Source organism: Orbicella faveolata, unplaced genomic scaffold (genome assembly GCF_042242905.1).
Source record: "Orbicella faveolata isolate gen_17 unplaced genomic scaffold, um_ofav_v1 contig_14, whole genome shotgun sequence".
NCBI lineage: Eukaryota > Metazoa > Cnidaria > Anthozoa > Scleractinia > Merulinidae > Orbicella > Orbicella faveolata.
This window is the reverse complement of record NW_028301541.1, coordinates 21,825,761-21,845,848: the sequence shown is the minus strand read 5'-3', so window position 1 is coordinate 21,845,848 and position 20,088 is coordinate 21,825,761. Positions and strand designations below refer to the sequence as shown.

The following is a 20,088-nucleotide window of genomic DNA, read 5'->3' as shown; positions in this document are numbered from 1 at the left end:
GTTGTACAATATGGCGACCGGCGTTGAGGGCGTTAAACTCCGGTGGGATTTATCCGCAGAAGAAATCCTTAAGCGGACAGACGAACTCATCGAGCGATCGAAGAGAGTTTACGACGCCGTCGGCGCGCTGAAACCAGATCAACTGACTTACGAAAACTGCTTGAAGGTACTGTAAACGTGTTGGTTTTTTTGTCAGTCAGATCACATTTCACGAGCTATGCACGTGCAAGCTCTTTGCTTTTCAGTCGTGTTGCCGTGCAAATCGCCGTGATGTTTTGTCTGAAAGGGCGTGAGCTTTGTTTAATTCGCCAACCCCGAATGGTGCTTTTGTTCGGATTGTGCAAAGTTTAAGTGGAAAGTTTGGTTCCTGCCAATGGAAGGGTCGAAAATTTCTTAGCTGTTGTTGTTGCTGTAGAGACCTGGTTTGAGCACGATGCCTTATTTTCCCTTGGAAGACACCATCGAGTATCTTTTCCTCGTGGCAAAAGGCTCTTAGAACTGATCTACGTGTGCCTACTTCAAAATGCTAGGAAGGGACACATTTTTATGAAAAAAATAAGTTGTTAATGTACCTGAAAGTGGTTTTACTGCAGAAACAACGGGGGGTGAAGATAATCTGTGAATTTTTTCCCCCGATTTCGAAAGATAGTGGGCAACTTCTGTGTAAACCCTGATCATGTGAAACCAAAGTTTGCCAATGTAAATATAAGATTGAGTTATTTTTAAAATTCTGTAAGAGTAATAAGGTGCCTAAGTTTCCTTAAATTTAATCGGTTCTGACTCATAACACTGGTTCATTGTTTACTCAGGCCTTGTGTGATGATACCGCTGAATATCACACCGCAAAGTCTGTCCTGGATTTTCCACAGCATGTCTCCACAGGTATTGATCCCCTTTAGAAAATAACCGAGAAAAAATATGCGTGCTGATTGGTTAAAAATCATCTTTCTATAACTCTAAAGAACATACGTGCTGTTCACATAATGATGGAGTGAGCAAAGAGAATTTACATTTTGATGATCAAAGCACTTGTTAAAGGAATGACAGCCACTTCTCTATGTTTTTGAAGTGTCTGTGAGGTAGATTTAGATAAAGTTTTGAGTGACTAAATATAGATTTATGCTAAAACATTAGATTATTTGCTCTTAAATTCTATGTGTGATAGTTGACTCGCACTGCACTCTTGTCAACTATCATGCGATAGAAATCTTGAGCACTTACATGTAATGTTACTGTTAAATAGAAAGACTTGTGAAAGTAAAACCAATGGAAATAACATGGTTCTATATTATTTTGTCACTGAATGCAATGTATGGATTTTGTGGTTCCAGAAAATTTCCATACCTACAAACCCTGCGGAGGGTTATTGAAATTCCAAGGGAGAGGGGCTGGGGTCTCAAAATACAAATATTTTTAAAGGAAAGTATGATGGTAAACTGGAATTTCCAGAGGGATTCGGGGAAAGGGGATGTAAACTGAAAAAGGTCTTTGAGAGGGGTATGGATATTTTCTGGAATAACACCTAAGTCAGTCAGTCAGATCATTGGCCGTAAACTTTCTGGGGTAATTCTGCTAATTGTTAAATACGCAAGGGGCAGCTGAGGGTGGAATAAGAGGGAGGGTGGCTGAGGGATCAAATTAAATGTGAGTGATCAGTAGGTTAAGACCGAGAGAAGGGAGGACTGGAAGATTAAGAATTTGTACATAATCCTTTGCAAAAATTATGCGATGACATTACTTTTGTTCACCTAACATTTTATTTTAGACAAAGACATCAGAACGGCCAGTACTGAAGCTGATAAAAAACTTTCGGAATTTGAAGTGGAAGTCAGGTATTTCAAACAGTAACATGACTTTTAGTGCAACATTTTCGAGAGTTTAGAGTACAGTGTTAGCTTGAAACAGAAAGAGTATTGAATTGGATAATGCTGTAAATAACATTACTATTCTGCCAGTTATAATTTACAAAACATTTTGACATGGATCTGTCTCTGGCCAGAGATCATTATTTACCTAAAGGATTGCATTCTCTGGGGACAAGAGTACAGAGTGCAGTGTTTGCTTGAAACACTGTAGAGTACAGTGTTTGCATGAAACAGAAAGAGTATTGAATTGGATGATGCTGTAAATAGCATTGTTATACTATTCTGCCAGTTATAATTTACAAAACATTTGATAGGGATCTGTCTCTGGCCAGAGATCATTATTTACCTAAAGGATTGCATTCTCTGGGGACAAGAGTACAGAGTGCAGTGTTTGCTTGAAACACTGTAGAGTACAGTGTTTGCATGAAACAGAAAGAGTATTGAATTGGATGATGCTGTAAATAGCATTGTCATACTATTCTGCCAGTTATAATTTACAAAACATTTGATAGGGATCTGTCTCTGGCCAGAGATCATTATTTACCTAAAGGATTGCATTCTCTGGGGACAAGAGTACAGAGTATAGTGTTTGCTTGAAACACTGTAGAGTACAGTGTTTGCATGAAACAGAAAGAGTATTGAATTGGATGATGCTGTAAATAGCATTGTCATACTATTCTGCCAGTTATAATTTACAAAACATTTGATAGGGATCTGTCTCTGGCCAGAGATCATTATTTACCTAAAGGATTGCATTCTCTGGGGACAAGAGTACAGAGTGCAGTGTTTGCTTGAAACACTGTAGAGTACAGTGTTTGCATGAAACAGAAAGAGTATTGAATTGGATGATGCTGTAAATAGCATTGTCATACTATTCTGCCAGTTATAATTTACAAAACATTTGATAGGGATCTGTCTCTGGCCAGAGATCATTATTTACCTAAAGGATTGCATTCTCTGGGGACAAGAGTACAGAGTGCAGTGTTTGCTTGAAACACTGTAGAGTACAGTGTTTGCATGAAACAGAAAGAGTATTGAATTGGATGATGCTGTAAATAGCATTGTCATACTATTCTGCCAGTTATAATTTACAAAACATTTGATAGGGATCTGTCTCTGGCCAGAGATCATTATTTACCTAAAGGATTGCATTCTCTGGGGACAAGAGTACAGAGTATAGTGTTTGCTTGAAACACTGTAGAGTACAGTGTTTGCATGAAACAGAAAGAGTATTGAATTGGATGATGCTGTAAATAGCATTGTCATACTATTCTGCCAGTTATAATTTACAAAACATTTGATAGGGATCTGTCTCTGGCCAGAGATCATTATTTACCTAAAGGATTGCATTCTCTGGGGACAAGAGTACAGAGTGCAGTGTTTGCTTGAAACACTGTAGAGTACAGTGTTTGCATGAAACAGAAAGAGTATTGAATTGGATGATGCTGTAAATAGCATTGTCATACTATTCTGCCAGTTATAATTTACAAAACATTTGATAGGGATCTGTCTCTGGCCAGAGATCATTATTTACCTAAAGGATTGCATTCTCTGGGGACAAGAGTACAGAGTGCAGTGTTTGCTTGAAACACTGTAGAGTACAGTGTTTGCATGAAACAGAAAGAGTATTGAATTGGATGATGCTGTAAATAGCATTGTCATACTATTCTGCCAGTTATAATTTACAAAACATTTGATAGGGATCTGTCTCTGGCCAGAGATCATTATTTACCTAAAGGATTGCATTCTCTGGGGACAAGAGTACAGAGTGCAGTGTTTGCTTGAAACACTGTAGAGTACAGTGTTTGCATGAAACAGAAAGAGTATTGAATTGGATGATGCTGTAAATAGCATTGTCATACTATTCTGCCAGTTATAATTTACAAAACATTTGATAGGGATCTGTCTCTGGCCAGAGATCATTATTTACCTAAAGGATTGCATTCTCTGGGGACAAGAGTACAGAGTATAGTGTTTGCTTGAAACACTGTAGAGTACAGTGTTTGCATGAAACAGAAAGAGTATTGAATTGGATGATGCTGTAAATAGCATTGTCATACTATTCTGCCAGTTATAATTTACAAAACATTTGATAGGGATCTGTCTCTGGCCAGAGATCATTATTTACCTAAAGGATTGCATTCTCTGGGGACAAGAGTACAGAGTACAGTGTTTGCTTGAAACACTGTAGAGTACAGTGTTTGCATGAAACAGAAAGAGTATTGAATTGGATGATGCTGTAAATAGCATTGTCATACTATTCTGCCAGTTATAATTTACAAAACATTTGATAGGGATCTGTCTCTGGCCAGAGATCATTATTTACCTAAAGGATTGCATTCTCTGGGGACAAGAGTACAGAGTACAGTGTTTGCTTGAAACACTGTAGAGTACAGTGTTTGCATGAAACAGAAAGAGTATTGAATTGGATGATGCTGTAAATAGCATTGTCATACTATTCTGCCAGTTATAATTTACAAAACATTTGATAGGGATCTGTCTCTGGCCAGAGATCATTATTTCCCAAAAGGATTGCGTTCTCTGGGGACAAGAATTATGTTCTTAAAGGAGCTCAGTCATGGTTTGCACATTTTGAAAAGTTTAGCCTAAATTTTTCAAATTCGTTGTTTGCAATCGGTGTCAATCTTGACCATCCTTGACCATCCTTGTTCCTTTATGATTTATTACTATCTCTTTGATGTTTTTCTATCTTAGGAAACTATTATTTTTAGTTTTCCTTCCATTTAAAGGAGATTTTGTATGTAGCCGGAAAAAAAAACGACAAAACACTGTGACTGAGCTCCTTTAAGTACTTATCACCATTACAAACTAATGATATTACAAGTAAATGTTTCTTTTTCACTTTAATTTCCAGCATGCGGAAGGATGTCTTTGACAATCTTGTGGCTTTTCAGGTAATGAAAATATCTAAGAGCTAAAAATGTTTTGTGATAAAAAAATTTTGTGGATAAACTGTTTTGGTTTTTAGAATAGTCAACAATTAAATTATTTAGTAGCTGTAGATAATTCATCGACATCTTTCTACACAGGAGAGACATAAAGAACCCTTGTCTCCTGAAGCTGTACGTGTTTTGGAGAGACTAATTAAACATGGAAAAAGAGATGGTATGTTTCTCATGTCTACAGAAAATTTCCAGCGACAGATTGTTAAACATAAGAGAACAAAGAAATGGGAAGGTGCTCAGTGAAACAGCTTACATGTATACAAATCACACCAACAAGTTTATATAATATGCTGAAGTTAGATTCCTGACCCACCATAAAGGTGTGCATGAGGTTAGCAGCTGCCAGCTACTGTACAATATATTGCTGGATGTAAATTAGGAATGATCTACATGCAGGCTGTTTGAGTGTTGTAATTAACTGAATCATTGAATAAAAGCTTTAGTGTAGTGCAGGTACACATGACGTGAAGGAATGTGTTGCGTCTGCAGTCTACCATGAAAAAGTACGTCTTTGTCTACAATGTAACTATAAACAGCTGTGGCTAAATTTTATTACAATTAATGAGTTAAGTCTTGTTTTATATGGATACAGAATTTCCTAGGTTTAGGGGGGAGGGGCCAAGTAGAAAAATCATGGAAATCCCAGGGGGTGGTGGGGGGTACCGTGAAGCCCCCTGGAATGGAAAATTCTGGGGGTTGGGGGGTGAAACTGGAAAAACCCTTCGGGGAGGGAGTATGGATATTTTCTGGAACCACACAATCTAATTATTGTTTAATAGAAATGCAGTAGGTGCATTAGCCAGAGGTAAGTTTTCTGACACCTTTGTGAGTTCTCCCAAACATTCATGAGTGTTTCTTAAAACTGAAACCTAACTATGAAAATTATATGGAGAAAATACAAGGAAAAGGAATGAGAAAATACACATTACTTTCTTCATATATTTAAAACAGGGTGAAAATAATTGTTAAATGTTTTTTTGTGTGCACACCATCATTACATTAAAAGCTTGTGTTAGTTCTGGAATTTTTTTAAATTAATTGGCAGTTGTATTAATTCAGTATGTGTACATTTTTTTTCTCCCAGGTCTTCATTTACCTGTAGAAGTACAAGGAGAAATAAAGGCAATCAAGACTCGGATGAGCAATCTGTGTATAGACTTCAACAAGAATTTAAACGAGGAAAATACAATCTTAGAACTTACAAAGGAAGAATTGGGTATGTCTCCTCTAGACACTTCAAACCAGTGTACAAGTAGCACTCACCTGCCCTTTGTAACTATGTGATGTTGAGATTTAGCTGAGCTGCTTTTCTCCAATGACAGGGTTAAAGTGGAGTCATCATTGGCTAAATTGAGAAAGTATACTTTCACAAACTGGAGGTTTCAATAAGAGCTGGCAACTGACAAAATATGTTATCTTTGTGAAGCAAATTCACTGAGCTAAATTTGCTGGCCACTTTCTGTGAAATTAATATGACTGAGAAGTAAACATTGAACTTTAGCGTGCTGCTTAAAGGGAAGGTCACTCCGGAAAATGTATTGTTTTTGTCAACGGTAACAAAAACCTTGCACTGAGTTTAATAATCACTCACCGAAGTTTCAGCCTCTTAAGTGTAGGTTTTCCTTATGAAATTTGTCTCCAAAGAAGCCAAAAATTCGACATTGTTGCCACTATTTTGAACAGTGCTCAGCAGCCAGGCTGTGTTTTCGGGACATCATTCCGTCCAAGCCATTTTGTCCACTCTGGACTATTGCTGTTCTGAAACGGTATTATTTTGGGCCAAACATGCTCTAAACTCCGAAAACGTTCAAAAGCAGTGAAGGTAGGAAAGTGGGTAATTGCTTGCAAAAAAATGCACTTTATGGACCTTGTGAAGGATGCAAAGTCAGTTGCAGGTTTTTCTCCTTCCCGCCAATTTCAAGTCGGATGGAATAACATTCATAAACTCGGCCTGGCTGCCAAGTACTGTTCAAAATGCTGGCCTCCAAAGTCACTTCTTTCGAGACAAATTTCTTCAGGATAGCAGGCGCTTTAGCGGCTGAAACTTCGGTGAGTGAAAAAGCTGAATGTCTATTTGCTAAAGGCGAAGACAAAAATACATTAAGCTTTTTGTTTTTGTTATTTTTGTTTCTATTCTAACATGCAGCTGGATTGCCAGATGATTTTATTAACAGCTTAGAAAAGGTAAATTAATTTTAGTGAATGGAATATGTATGACGTTATTCTTCGGGGTGTCAAAAAGTTGTGATTTATGCAGTGTGATTTTACTGCATTGTTGATGTAGGCAGCTAATTTTACCTTCTGTTTTTGTAAAGAATCAGACAGATATGCCTGCAGATTAGCTGGCTGAGATCATATAGTACATGATGATTTTTTTTAAATATGTATTTTGGTTATCAAAAGTAGCAGCTGGCTGCTAACTTTCTTGTTTTTCACCCCCTTTATTCCATAGAGGAGCAAAGGAGCATCCACAGATTTCCTCTCATCATTTAGTTGCTGGGCTTTGATATTTTCCATTTTGTGTCACCGTGACCCTATCTGCCCCAGTTGTTGTTCAGCTGACCCTCTACATGTTTATATAGTTGTTATTAGGTCTTCCTCACTTTATGGTAACATGACAGATTCTCATTCTCAATAATGTATTTTTCATTACTTTGCGTAGACAGATGCTGGCCTAAGCAAAGTTACTCTCAAGTACCCTCATTACTTTCCAATAATGAGAAAAGCCTCCAATCCTCACACCAGACAGAGAATGGAATATGCCTTCAACAGGAGGTACAAGCTACATCAAGATGCTTTGTTCTTTTCCTTTGTTTCATTGTCCCAATGGTTCCTTCATTGGATGGTGTTTGTAAATTCCCAAAATATCAACATTGAACTTTTTCTTAGTGCAGTTCAATGTATGATTTGATTTTTGCACCGCTGCGGGGAGGGGGAAAGATTTGAATTGAAGGGAGTGGCAAAGAATTTTGAAGATACTCTTGGGACGAAAAGAGTTAGTAATATTGATTGTACGTGGTTTAATTTAGATTAACATTCTACACTAGATTTAATATTTTATGCTAACTTCATTAGATGCATCCAGGAAAACACTCCTATTTTGGAAGAACTCGTGGAATTGAGACAAAAGGTACATTGTGCATTTCTTGTATTCTCGAACCTCATTATTTAAATACTCGAGGTAGTCAAAGATTTTGAAGTGTGAGTGAAGGCAGTAAAACAGCAGTTAACAAGGCTCGAAAAAACTCCCGTCCGCTCGTCCGGGACAAGTAGATTTTTCCTTTGGACAAGAAACTTTTTCTCCTTGCTTGGCCCACGGGCAAGGACCCAGGCAAGCCATTCGCCAACCAAATTTTTGATAACAATTTTGAGAGGAAAAGGTAAATTTTAGGCTCAAGGGTAATCAATACAAGTGTTTAGATGAAGCTTGACGAAAATTACAATTTATAGCATTGTTTTGTTGATTGCGTGACACGCACTCACGGCTCAGAAGTGGTTGCCTAGCACGTGATCAAAATCTGCCCGGGTCAAATTTCATTCCAGGATTAAAAATAGCCGCGTTGGGCACGAAAACGTGGTAGTTATTCCTTAAAATTTTAGCAATTTTCTGCGTGCATTTTCCAGTTTCTTTGTACAGAACTTAACTCAACAACAATATATTAAAGCTGTAGAAATTGTACGCAACAAGAAGCCGCATATTTCTACCGCGAAAACTAAGCCAGTATTTTTGATGCTAAAATCGAGGTAAACCTCTGTTTTCGGTGAAACATGCAAGTTTGCTAGTGATAAAATACTTGGGCACCGCTGCGCAAAATGAAAACTATTGTATTATTAAAAAGAAATCGATAAGTAAATCATCAAAATACTTTCAGAGTTCCTGGAACTATTTTTCATTAACCCAAATGAGAAAATTTGCTCTCGCCGGCTTTTCAAATTCGACACTGTACCTGTGTCAAAACTGAAGTGAGAAGGCGACTTGTTGTTGATTCTGCGTGATATAAATTTCTCGTGCTTCTCTTCACAATGATTTCGTGGAGCTAGAAAAGACGCAGGTGAACATTCAAGGAGTCGAATGCAATCTTCGACAAACTGAACAAATTTATTCAAGGCTGTATAATAACAAAGTTAATTACTACAAACCGTACAACTTCATAAAAGCGGAATGAAGAAGTTAAAAGTTGTGGAAGTATTACAATATAATGGCGTAAACAGTCAAGATGGGTTTGTTACATTAAACACGCCCGTAGTTTGACTTCCTTTTTTGGGTTCATGAATTATTAATGAGTTTGAAAACCTGGGCAAGTGGGGAAGTGCCCGGGGCAAGCAAAATTTGAGAGTTACTTGCCCAATGGGCAAGGTGGAGTTCAAATATTTTTCGAGCCCTGAGTTAACCACAAGGAAGTAAAATGATAAGTCAAGTGAATGGTAGACAACCAAGTTCTTCAAATAGTTTTTCATGTTGCAAGATTTGTTATCAAGAGAAACACTTTAATTTAAAAGGATCATGACTGAGGTATATTTTATTTTGTGATAGATGGCAGACCTTCTTGGCTATCTAACACATGCAAGCTATATTACAGAGGTAAAACTAACTTAAGTGCCAATGTAGTTTGTTCTTTACAATAAAAATATAAAAAGATCTACTTGTATACATGTGATGAGTTGAGCTGAATCAGTAACCTTGGCAGGAACATATTTCAACACTTTAGCTCATTTATTGTACATGTGCTAAATCAACTGGTTTCTTGAAAGTTTAGAAGGGCTGCAGCCAGGATAAATCTTGGTAAAATCTAAGAACATTCTCTAGCTAAAAATATATAAAAACACAAGTTTTTAACTGTCTTAACTAGAGTCTTCATCAGGGAAAATGGTTAAAAGGTGCTGAAAATTCTAAATATTATTTTAGAATTATTTTCAGCTCCTTTTGCCATTTCTCCCATTGAAGACTCTAGTTAAGACAATCAAAAGCTTGTGTTTTTTATATACTTTTAGCTGAAGAATGCTTTTAGATTTTAGCACAACTGTTTTCTTGTTACCGGTAGTTACGGATGTCCAAAACAGCAGAAGCAGTTTCCAGTTTCCTAGCAGAGTTGTGTACCAAGTTAAGACCTCTTGGAGAAGCCGATTTATCAGAAATGCTACGTCTAAAGGAGGCTGAGGTAACCTAATATATGAAATTTATAAAGATGCAGTAATACATGTATTGGTAATTGGTACACAACTTTATTCAGTTTATCTATATTTTAGAACAGGTACTTAATAGAAATTCGGTATCTAATTACAGGACTCAAACAAAGTGCTGTCTGTTTGTCTGGGATAAGTAGATTTCCTTGCAGCCTGGGCAAGTAACTCTTCACTCTCATTAGCCTAATGGGCAAGGGCAAGGACATGCCATTGGCCAACTAAATTAATGAAGAGCAAATTAAGACTTGCCCAGGGCAAGCAAAATTTGAGAGCTACCTTTCTGAAGGGCAAGCTGGAGTTCATTTTTTTTTTTTTTTTGAGCCCTTTAATTGGCAATTCTGTTCAGATGGCTATTATTTTTTTAATGTCTACTTATTTTAATTTTTTTTTTTTTTTTTTGTAGTGCAAGGAATTGGGCCATGACTATGATGGCAAGATTAACTACTGGGACATGAGATATTACATGACCATGGTTGAGGAAAAGAACTACGCAGTGGATCAAAACAAATTAAAAGAGTACTTTCCTCTTCATGTAGTTACCAAAGGTAAGTTTGGTGTTGTTATTATTATTTTTTTGCAGTTAAATTTATTAAGCAGGAGAACCCTCGTTGACTTAGCTCCTGTTTAGCAACTTTTGAGGACTTAAGCACTGAAACCTCTGTGTTTACATGGCTAGAAACAAGGGCGGAAGTCCTTGGCGAACTTGACAAAATTGTGAACTACAGCTGTAGTGTTAAGTTGTGTTTAGTGTTGAGTCATCCTTCAGCTTTCCAAACTCCCCCCCCCCCCCCCCCCCCGCTTTGACTCATGAAATCTTAGGCCCTGCTTAGACTGTTAACCATGTTAGGGAGGGGAAGGTGAAGACTAAGACCACTTGTTGGCAATATGTTTTAATAACATCCTCAAACTTTTGACCAAGATTACCCTTTTACTTTCACAACTTACAGTACATGTGAAATGTGACTGATTATTTGTACACTTAGATCACAAATTTTCACATCTTCAGTGACGTATTTGATGTTAATCAGTGTGTACCTTTTTCCCCCTCAGGTTTATTGGATATTTACCAGGTAAAACTATACATGTATATACTAATTTCAACAGATTTGTATCTTTTATTGTGCAGTCTTCCTGTATGAACAATTTCCATACAGGACTCTTTTTAATCCAGCTTCCATCAAGGTGCTTAAACAGAATTGCTGAATTACAGTGGAACCCTGCCTTATGGCCACCCTGTGAATAAGGCCACCTGGAATCCTCCATAGGAAAAAAGATGGTGACTGGTACATTTACCCATAGTTCTTAGGGCAAGAAAACCTTAACAACGCTCATAAAAATGTACAGAAAGAGTTGTGAAATCTTCAAATCGAGGCTACTCAGTGTGCCTAGTAGAGGAACAAATATTGTAAAAATTTGGCTTTCTTTGTTGCATATAGCTGGTTTTCACATGACGTCACTAAAATTCGAACTACAAAAATATTGATCTTCCTGAGATTTTACTTAAATGATGCCTAAGAGAAGCTGAAAACTAATATCCATACAAATTTTCGCTCCGAATGGGTTCTTGGTTTTCTGATACACTACGCTTGAATTTCTAAGCTTTTACGTGACGCGGCATTTACATGACGACCTAGAGAGCTGTCATGATGGTTAAAAAAGTGACTTATTTCGGAGAACTTGGCTATCTTAACAGTTCATGTCTTAGAAAAAGTATTGTTTTAATGTTTTAGAGTTCCTCGAGGGATAAATTCACGCTTTTGTACCAAAACTCAGTAACAGATGTTTCTGTTGGTTTCCGGCCGCCATGTTGGTGCCCATACGGATGGGCACCAGCATGGCGTCTCCATACAAATCTCTATAAATTTGGGTAAAAAATTTCTCCGCATATCTCGCGTAAGAAAAATTGCTGTGACCAGAATTTTGGCGAGAGTCTTTGCATATTTACCTTCTTTCATTCCCCAGATTCTGGACTTTATCTATTGATTGGTTTTGATTTTTATTTTTTGATCTATTTTGAATTGCGTGACACTGAAAACCAGCAATAGGCTGTGTTAGGTTCACAAGGTATTGTGGTAAAATGTACAGCCGCCATCTTTTTTCCTACGGTGGATTGAGGCAGAGTATTTATTTTTCTCTCTTAATCCTGTAGAGCAAAACACAGGAAAACTTTACCCAGTATAAGAGAAGAATTGTTGCAAGTGTTGAAAACTGTAGCCACTGTGAAGTTTAGCAAGAAACATGTGGGCATTTTCTTGAATTTCTGTTTTTGCAGGAACTTTTAGGATTGCATTTTGAAGAAATTAAAGACCCACATGTCTGGAACAAGGATATCCAAATGGTAAATTGGTTTTTTTTCCCCTATTATTTGCTGTATAGAGACCAGAGTTCAGCACTATTATTATAGACCCTGCATTGTCTGGCAACATGGCAGGCCCCATTTCATTGTTTTAGGACACCAATACAACTGCCATGATGTCATTTGAAAACACTGTTGATAAGTATTGCACTTTTCAACCTCTGAAGTTCAAAACTTAACTAAAGATTTTTTTTGGTGTGGCCCATCAATCGTGATTACGACGTCAATAACAAATCTTGTAAAAAAAGTTAATCGAATCTGCGTGTAGCTATCACAGTCCACAGACATGACCTGCTGAATCTGTTGACGTCACCGTCTCTTTCCTGGCAGTAGACACTGACAGCAGTAGAAAGTGCAAGTTGGTTGGGGTATAAATTATGAGTTCGGCATGATTTGTAATGTAGATTTGTCCTTCCTTTCTGTTGCAACAGTTTAGTGTGAAAGACGTAGCATCAGGTAGTATTATTGGTTACTTCTACCTTGATTTGTTCCCAAGGGAAGGCAAGTTTGGCCATGCAGCATGCTTTGGATTACAAGTGAGTCAGTTAACTGCAGCAGGTGAAGAAGAAATATTCCCAACTGGTCTAGATAGATAGTGTTCTTCTCCTACACGCGGACAAACCTGTGAGCAGTTGGTTTCTCTCACGTCAAATGCTATGCTGCGAATGAGAGAGAAATTTCACAGCAAAGCTTTGGCTTAGGAGAAATTACCTGCTCTCAGGATATCCCCAGACTAACTTACATGTATGTGCTTCCCAAATCCCAAAGTATATATCAACCTTTCAGCAATATCAAACATGAGAAGCATCAACGTCCCACCAAAAAACTTCATCGTCCAGAATCATTGAACTTTTAGTTAACTATGTTTGTTTAATAATAATGATAATGAAGAATTTGCAGTGCATGTATTTGTTCAGTTCCAAAATTTGTTACATGTGGTTGGGTTACATATCAATGTGTATTGCATTTAAGAGAAATTTTCAAGTACTTGGCAGTGAACAAGGTTGACAATTGGAGTGTTAACATATACATGTATGTAAAACTTTGCTGTTCCTTACCCTACATTACCTTCACTGGCTACACTTGTATTGTAATTATATTAGATTCTGTATTATACATATACAGGTCACACCGTAATTGTTTAAACAAGCAAATAGGTCTGTACTGCATATCCTTGTTTGGACATACATGTGAGTGTGTGTGAAAGAATTTTTTTCTCCTCAACAGCTAGGCTTGTGGTATAAATTTGTTGAGTTCCGAGAGTCACTCCACGTTGTTGTTTTACACATCAACGTGTATTGACTTTTAGGCAAGTCTTCAAGTACTTGTGAATAGCAAAAGTAAGTATGTAGATGACTAGAGCTTGTACATCTGTATGCTGAATTTCCCAGACTCGTCACACTGGTGTTTTACTTGACTTGTTGAGTTCTGAGAGTCAAGACACATTCTTGGTTTTCACATCAATGTGTATTGACTTTAAGAGCAGTCTTCAAGTACTCACAGTAACTTCTTGGTTATTTAAAATCATTTGAGTGCTGGACATGTTTATTTACAAGAGGTCAAATACGAGCTAAAATATCTTAGTTCTAAAGTTACAGGCTCTTGAAATTTGTGGAAAAGTGGTCAACTTGTTTGTGTGTCGGGATCATGTTGTCATGTGTGAGTGCTGGACATGGTTATTTACAAGAGGTCGAATACGAGTTAAAATAACTTAGTTCTAAAGTTACAGGCTTGTGAAAGTAGAGGAAACGTGTGTAGGGCTCATGTTGTCATGTGTGTTTATTGAGTGGTCTGGGTTGGCAGGGGCAGGGGGGGATGGTACTCTCCATTTAGGAACTATACAGATTAGTGTGACTCCTTCACTTTGCAGCACTGCCCCTTAGAACTTCCTTGTCTGAGACAGGATCTCAGTTTTACCATCAGTCTTAGTTTCCAGGGTTTACTCTTTCTGTTAAAGTTGTCTTGGGAAAAATAAATGTAACTTATTTTGGTAGTTTTTTTGGCATGATTCCGTGGCAGTAACTGCACAGACAATTCACTCCCAGTTTGGAATCAGTTGCCAAAATTAATTCAAAAATGTGATCTAATGTGAGGGGTACATGTAATAGTAATATAAACGTTTTAGCTCTTAGCCAGATGTTTAGTGGCAGTTTCAAATTAGTCTGTGTGTTGCTTCCAGACAAGATTAGATACAATTAATGTACTTAATATTGCAACAAGTAATTAGCGTTATGTTTTGTGTCTATTGCATGAGGTATTAAAGTTAAGTTTAAGTCATGAAGACTCTTTTGTTTAGCTTTCTAAGTCAATACACCTTGCCTTTGTGCAGTTCTTTGAGTTTTGTTGAGATTCCTCAACCAGCTGCAAAGGGTGTTTCAATCCTTCAGTCTAGTGCTCAGACTATTTGGTTGTTTTCTGCCCTGGGCTTATACAACTTTGTAAGGGGTTTTGGATAGGCTTATAAGCAGAGGGGCTTATAAACAGAGGGGCTTATATTGGGAGGGGGGAAGCTTATTGGTATACGCAAATTCAAAATATTGTCACGAAATGAGCTTCATGTACAGCAGTGTTTATCACAATGCGTTTTTCATATACTGGTCTATAACCAGAGGGGCTAATAAGCGGGAGGGTTTATAAGCGGGAGTTTGTGGTATTTCCACATAGGAGACAGTATGTAACTTTGATGTTGACACATGCATAATTTATCCTTCGGATTGGTCACTTCAGATTGCACTTGTTGAGTTCTTAAAGTCAATTCACCATTATCTTTTCATTACGTTGAATTGACTTTAAGTGTTCCGTAAGTGCTTAACCGGGAAAGAGTGCCTGCATTGGTCAAGTTCGAACAGAGCTTGTTACATGTACATGTATTGTAAGGATTAAAGTTATGATCAAATTTCCATGATTTAGTAAAACTCAATCACATGTACATGTACTCTAATGTAATATGATTTCTAGGGACTATGATCATTTGTAAACAATTATTATTTAAATCTAAGTGTGGTGTGCATTATTGTTTACATTACATGGTCCATTTCAAGCCCATGATTGAATGTCATCATAAGTGTTCTGTTGTGGTATTTAAACTTTGAAAAGTAACCTGTAATATGTTATTCCCACGTTTTAGCTTTTATTATCAATTAGATCTTGAAAATTTAGTCTATGGCTGTTAGCATTTTACCATCTACTTTATTGTTTTCTATATAAGATATTTAACTTGCTTAGTAGAAAACTGAAATGTAGAAGCTCTTTTCGTGGCAAATTTTTATCCATTTATAGCCTGGATGTTTGGTGGCTGATGGAAGCAGACAGGTATTGAACAATTTATTTTTTACTCCTACTGATAAGTAATAACAGTCATCTAGATCATTCTAAACAATGATAGTGTGAGATCAGTAGCGGAGAAGTACTTTTTTATAATGGCTTTTTTGAATATGCTTCTAAAATGATGTGTCTCTGCAATCCATTGTCAGTACACGCCCACACGAAAGGTAAACATTTACTTACGTTTCTCATGTCGCTTTTGTGAACTTTGAACTGAAATTGTTCTCCAAACATTTGCAGGCCTTTATCATAAATCTTTGAGAGCAACAAGTTCATAATTAAGTGGGACAATTCTTGGTTTCATTTAAATGACCCATGTCACGGTTTGGGCATCATAAAAAGTTAAGCCTAAATTTTTCGTGTTCATTGTTTGTAAGCCGTGTCAATTACCCCTTATTTTCTTCTTCTTTAACCATCCTTGTTCCTTTTTCTGTACGGGCCAAAATAACTCAAAACACCGTGACTGAGCTCCTTGTTTCTTGTATACTTCTGATCATAGCGTTCCGTCGCTGCCATGGTAGCAAACTTTACCAAACCAACTGCAGAACAGCCATCTTTGTTGATGCATCAAGAGGTAATCCGCCCTTAGAATATCGAAGGTCAGCATACATCTTTGTCGGCTCATTAACTGACATGATTACTGATCGTTACACGAACATGTCACTTTCAGGTAGAGACGTTTTTTCACGAGTTTGGTCACGTGATGCATCAGTTGTGTGCAAAAACAGATTTTGCATTGTTCAGGTAAATGTCTGTAGCTGTGAAACGATTTATTTTCCTTTGTTACAATAGAGGTCTCAGCGGGAGGGCAGAAACTGTATTAAGAGGTGTGTGTTCCTAAGAGAAGCGAAAACCCTTACTCTCATTAGACTACGAGTAATCCCTCTTTCGCTTAGTCCGTCGTGCGTGACTCAAAAGAAAACCGCGAGAAAAAAAATGGCCGTGGAACTCGTGGGCACGAGAAGCACGCGAGTGTAGCCCCCAGGATTTCACGCGGCCATTTTCCCCTCACGCTTTATTTACGGTCTCGCTCGACGGAGCAAGCGAAAGAGGGCCGGACTACCCGTAGTCTACACTCACATACTCTCTCTACCCTGGTGTGTTGCGTATTGATAACTTCTTTGCAGAGGCAGCCTGGCAGAACGTTGAGGAGAGTACAACTCTATGCTTAATGCTCTGTGTTAACTGGATTTGAGCACTGTGGAGCATATTTGCTTCGCATGAACAAAACCTTGTGGTCCAGCTCACTCTAGAAACTTACTTCTGTTTTTGCCCCGGTTCTTACTTGTAAGATCCGGTCTTCCAGATAAGTCAGGGTTCTCAGGTCTAAAACCCGACAAGTTGAGCTACATGACCCGACAAATTAATGGAAAATTTATAATGATTTGGTGGGAACAGTGGAAATTGACCCGTTGGAATTCCTTATTGGCACCCTGCACTGAAAAATTATCAGAAACCCTGAAGATCGTCATGGAAATTTCTTGAAGTTGATTAGTTTAGTTTATACTAGAATGGATCAGTAGTGTCTGGTTCGTCTAAGCAAGAGCTCAGTTTGTAATGTAGCCTCATTTTCATTTTTTTTTTACTCTGCTACAGTGGCACTCATGTTGAAAGAGACTTTGTTGAAGCTCCTTCGCAGATGCTGGAGAACTGGTGCTGGGAAAAAGAGCCTCTTCATCGCATGTCAGCTCATTACAAAGGTGTGGAAAGGGTAGAATTTTATGACCTGGGTAGACAAATATCTCTTCAAGTGTTCGATCATTAAAGTATGTTTTGGTTTTCTTTTCTGGTCACAGATTCTAGTGCTGTTCCAGATGAAATGCTTGAAAAACTCATAGCATCACGTAATGCAAATACTGGTGTATTTAACTTAAGACAAGTAAGTGATAATGCGCGCTGGTCTATTGGTTTGCTCGTTGAAGTCAGGCAGATCACACTCTTTTCTTTTTCTTTTCTTTTTTTTTTTCAGATTTTGCTGGCAACATTTGATCAAACAATTCACACTCAACCCAAGGTGCCCTGTACCGTGATGTCCTCCTCCTTTTTGGCGTTTTGATCCCAGTGTGACAGATAGTCTTATAACTACGATATCATTTAATCCTTACAGGCAAACACAGCAGAGATTTTTGCCAAACTTTCTAGTGAGATTCTCCGTATTCCATCCACACCAGGTTTGTGTAAGAACTTTGTATTCGTATTTACCACTCGAGAAACTTTAGGGAAAATGGGCACAAATTTCCAGCCCTGAGATTTCTGAGAACGTTTGGGTAAGCGCGTTTGATTGGTTGCTGGTGTCCAAAGGCAACCATTAACCACCAATCAGAGCTCACATTCGTCACTCAGTTAATCCGGGAACTTGAAGTGGCAGAGGGGGTCGCCCAAATTGTGTTTCTGGCCAATTGTCCATCACGCTTCTCTCTTGTAACTCCTGAATCTGAGCCATTGGGCCATTAGAAATTAAACGTATGTTCAATGCGTAATGATGCCGTAATGGTTAATATATCTTCTAGATACCAACATGCCGGCATCGTTTGGTCATCTGGCTGGAGGATATGACGCACAATATTATGGATATCTGGTAAGAAAAAAAATCGCCATCGCGTTAAAACATAGTGTCATCCATTTGAATAGATCGTCTTACTGGCGTGATCCTCATAACTGGAAAAAAAAATTAACCACATCGGCAGGTCTTAACCTTGTTTGTCTTGGCTGACAGAGTTGCTCAGCTCTGACTTTCATGTGAGACTACTTATATTTCAAATGTAGATTCTTAAGATAGCAACCCCATCATTCGTTTATTTGAGGAAGGTTTAGAATACAGCAAAATTCTGGAAATAAGCCTTGACCTTAGTTCTGTGGAAAAGGCTCTTGTGGTGAAATTATTTTCGGGGAGAAATGGAGGTTATTGCCAGTTGAAGGAATTTTGTTTCGCCAAAATGATTGGTTGTATTTGAACGAGTTCTTGTGTGTTAAAAATACCACGTGAAACACAAAACAGGACAAATTCTGCGGTTGTTAGATTAACAGCAAGAGTATAAGCGTATTTCTAAGAGCTTAACTCGTGTCTGAGTAGATGTGCGTATATTGGAGAGGACATTTCTCGTGATTGTGACTGTGTTCTTTATTTTAGTGTTTTTATTCTTCCCTTTTTCAGTGGAGTGAAGTGTTTTCGATGGATATGTTTCACGCCCGGTTTAAGAAAGAAGGAATAATGAATCCTTCAGTAGGAATAGATTACAGAACGTTCATATTACAGCCTGGTGGCACTGTGGTAAGTAATATGCGAGAGGAGAAGGCACAGGGTATCCACGGTCGGGGAAAACCAAGGCCCTGTCCACACCAAGGCCCTGTCCACACAAGCCGGAGGAATTTGGAAAAGGCGTTTTCACTCTGAAAACGCATCAAATGTTTTCCGTCCACACTACGCCGGAGGAATGTAAAAACGCAACAGTCACCGTTCATTTTGGATTTGTGTTTGGGGGAAACTTGGGAAGGGGAATATCATGTTTATCGTAACGTCATCGTTTACGAAAAGCAACGTTTCCAGACTGTTTTCCGTCCACACTAAAACGCAAAGCCGGCGTTTTCAAATTTCTCCGGTTTGAAGAGCGTTTTCGAAAAGCTCCGTTTTCGCGACGGATTAGTGTAGAAGGAAGGCGTAACCAGAGAAATAAAGCTGCGTTTGGTCACAAACGTAAAACGCGCAACAATGTGTTTCAACTTGCAATGCAAAAATGTTGCGAGACAAGTTGAAGAAAAATGTTACCCGTATTACCGGACCTTTAAATAAAAAATTTCTAAACCACGACTGTTTTAGGTTTTATAAAATTGTTTTTGCTTCTTTGAAATGTGTATAGGGGAGCAGTGATGACGCAGTGGTGAGAGCGCTCGCCTCCCACCAGTGTAGCCCGCGTTCGATTCCCGCCCGGTGCCATATATGGGTTTAGATTGTTGTTGGTTCTTGCCTTGCTCCGAGGGTTTTTCTCCGGGTTCTCCGGTTTTCCTCCCTATACAAAAACCAACATCTCCAAATTCCAATTTGACCCGGATATAGAGGACCCACATGGAAACAAGCTAAAGCTGACGTGGCTTCCTCTCTAAATATATTAATTTATTTCTACATTTCAATATCCTTTTTTGTCTTTTTTCAGGACGCTTCAGACATGTTGAAGAATTTCCTCGGTCGTGAGCCTAACCAGGAAGCTTTCTTAGAAAGCAAAGGACTCAAAAAATAACTCATTTACATAACGTTAACTTCTTACAAGTAGCTTCAAAACCGTTGGACGGTTTGTAGCGAGCTACATTACTTAATAAACCACGCACAAGATCTAGGATTTGTTGCATTTAATAAAAAAGACACATTGACAGCAATTTTGGTCTCAAGTGTAGTGAT

At 38.1% G+C, this 20,088-nt stretch overlaps 1 protein-coding gene across 1 annotated transcript; it reads left to right on the top strand.

Moving 5' to 3' along the window:
* The first annotated feature begins 10 nt into the window (after window positions 1–10).
* Window positions 11–20,066, top strand: LOC110062151 (thimet oligopeptidase-like). The gene is made up of 25 exons (XM_089287659.1): window positions 11–166; window positions 810–882; window positions 1,766–1,832; window positions 4,741–4,780; window positions 4,916–4,991; window positions 5,916–6,047; window positions 6,978–7,015; window positions 7,494–7,606; window positions 7,907–7,961; window positions 9,366–9,413; window positions 9,874–9,990; window positions 10,419–10,560; window positions 11,066–11,085; window positions 12,288–12,353; window positions 12,803–12,907; window positions 15,651–15,683; window positions 16,195–16,269; window positions 16,366–16,439; window positions 17,292–17,395; window positions 17,492–17,574; window positions 17,665–17,709; window positions 17,803–17,866; window positions 18,206–18,273; window positions 18,850–18,966; window positions 19,847–20,066. The coding sequence occupies exons 1-25, from the start codon at window positions 11–13 to the stop codon at window positions 19,928–19,930; spliced, it is 1,995 nt and encodes a 664-aa protein (XP_089143785.1). The 3' UTR covers window positions 19,931–20,066.
* The last annotated feature ends 22 nt before the right edge of the window (window positions 20,067–20,088 follow it).

What these genes read in the sequence shown, in the direction of transcription:
- LOC110062151 (XM_089287659.1), top strand. Translation starts at nt 11, where the DNA reads ATGGCGACCGGCGTTGAGGGCGTTAAACTCCGGTGGGATTTATCCGCA. An exon ending in TCGTGGAATTGAGACAAAAG is followed by an intron (nt 7,962 to 9,365) that starts GTACATTGTGCA and finishes ATTTTGTGATAG; the next exon opens with ATGGCAGACCTTCTTGGCTA. An exon ending in TACGTCTAAAGGAGGCTGAG is followed by an intron (nt 9,991 to 10,418) that starts GTAACCTAATAT and finishes TTTTTTTTGTAG; the next exon opens with TGCAAGGAATTGGGCCATGA.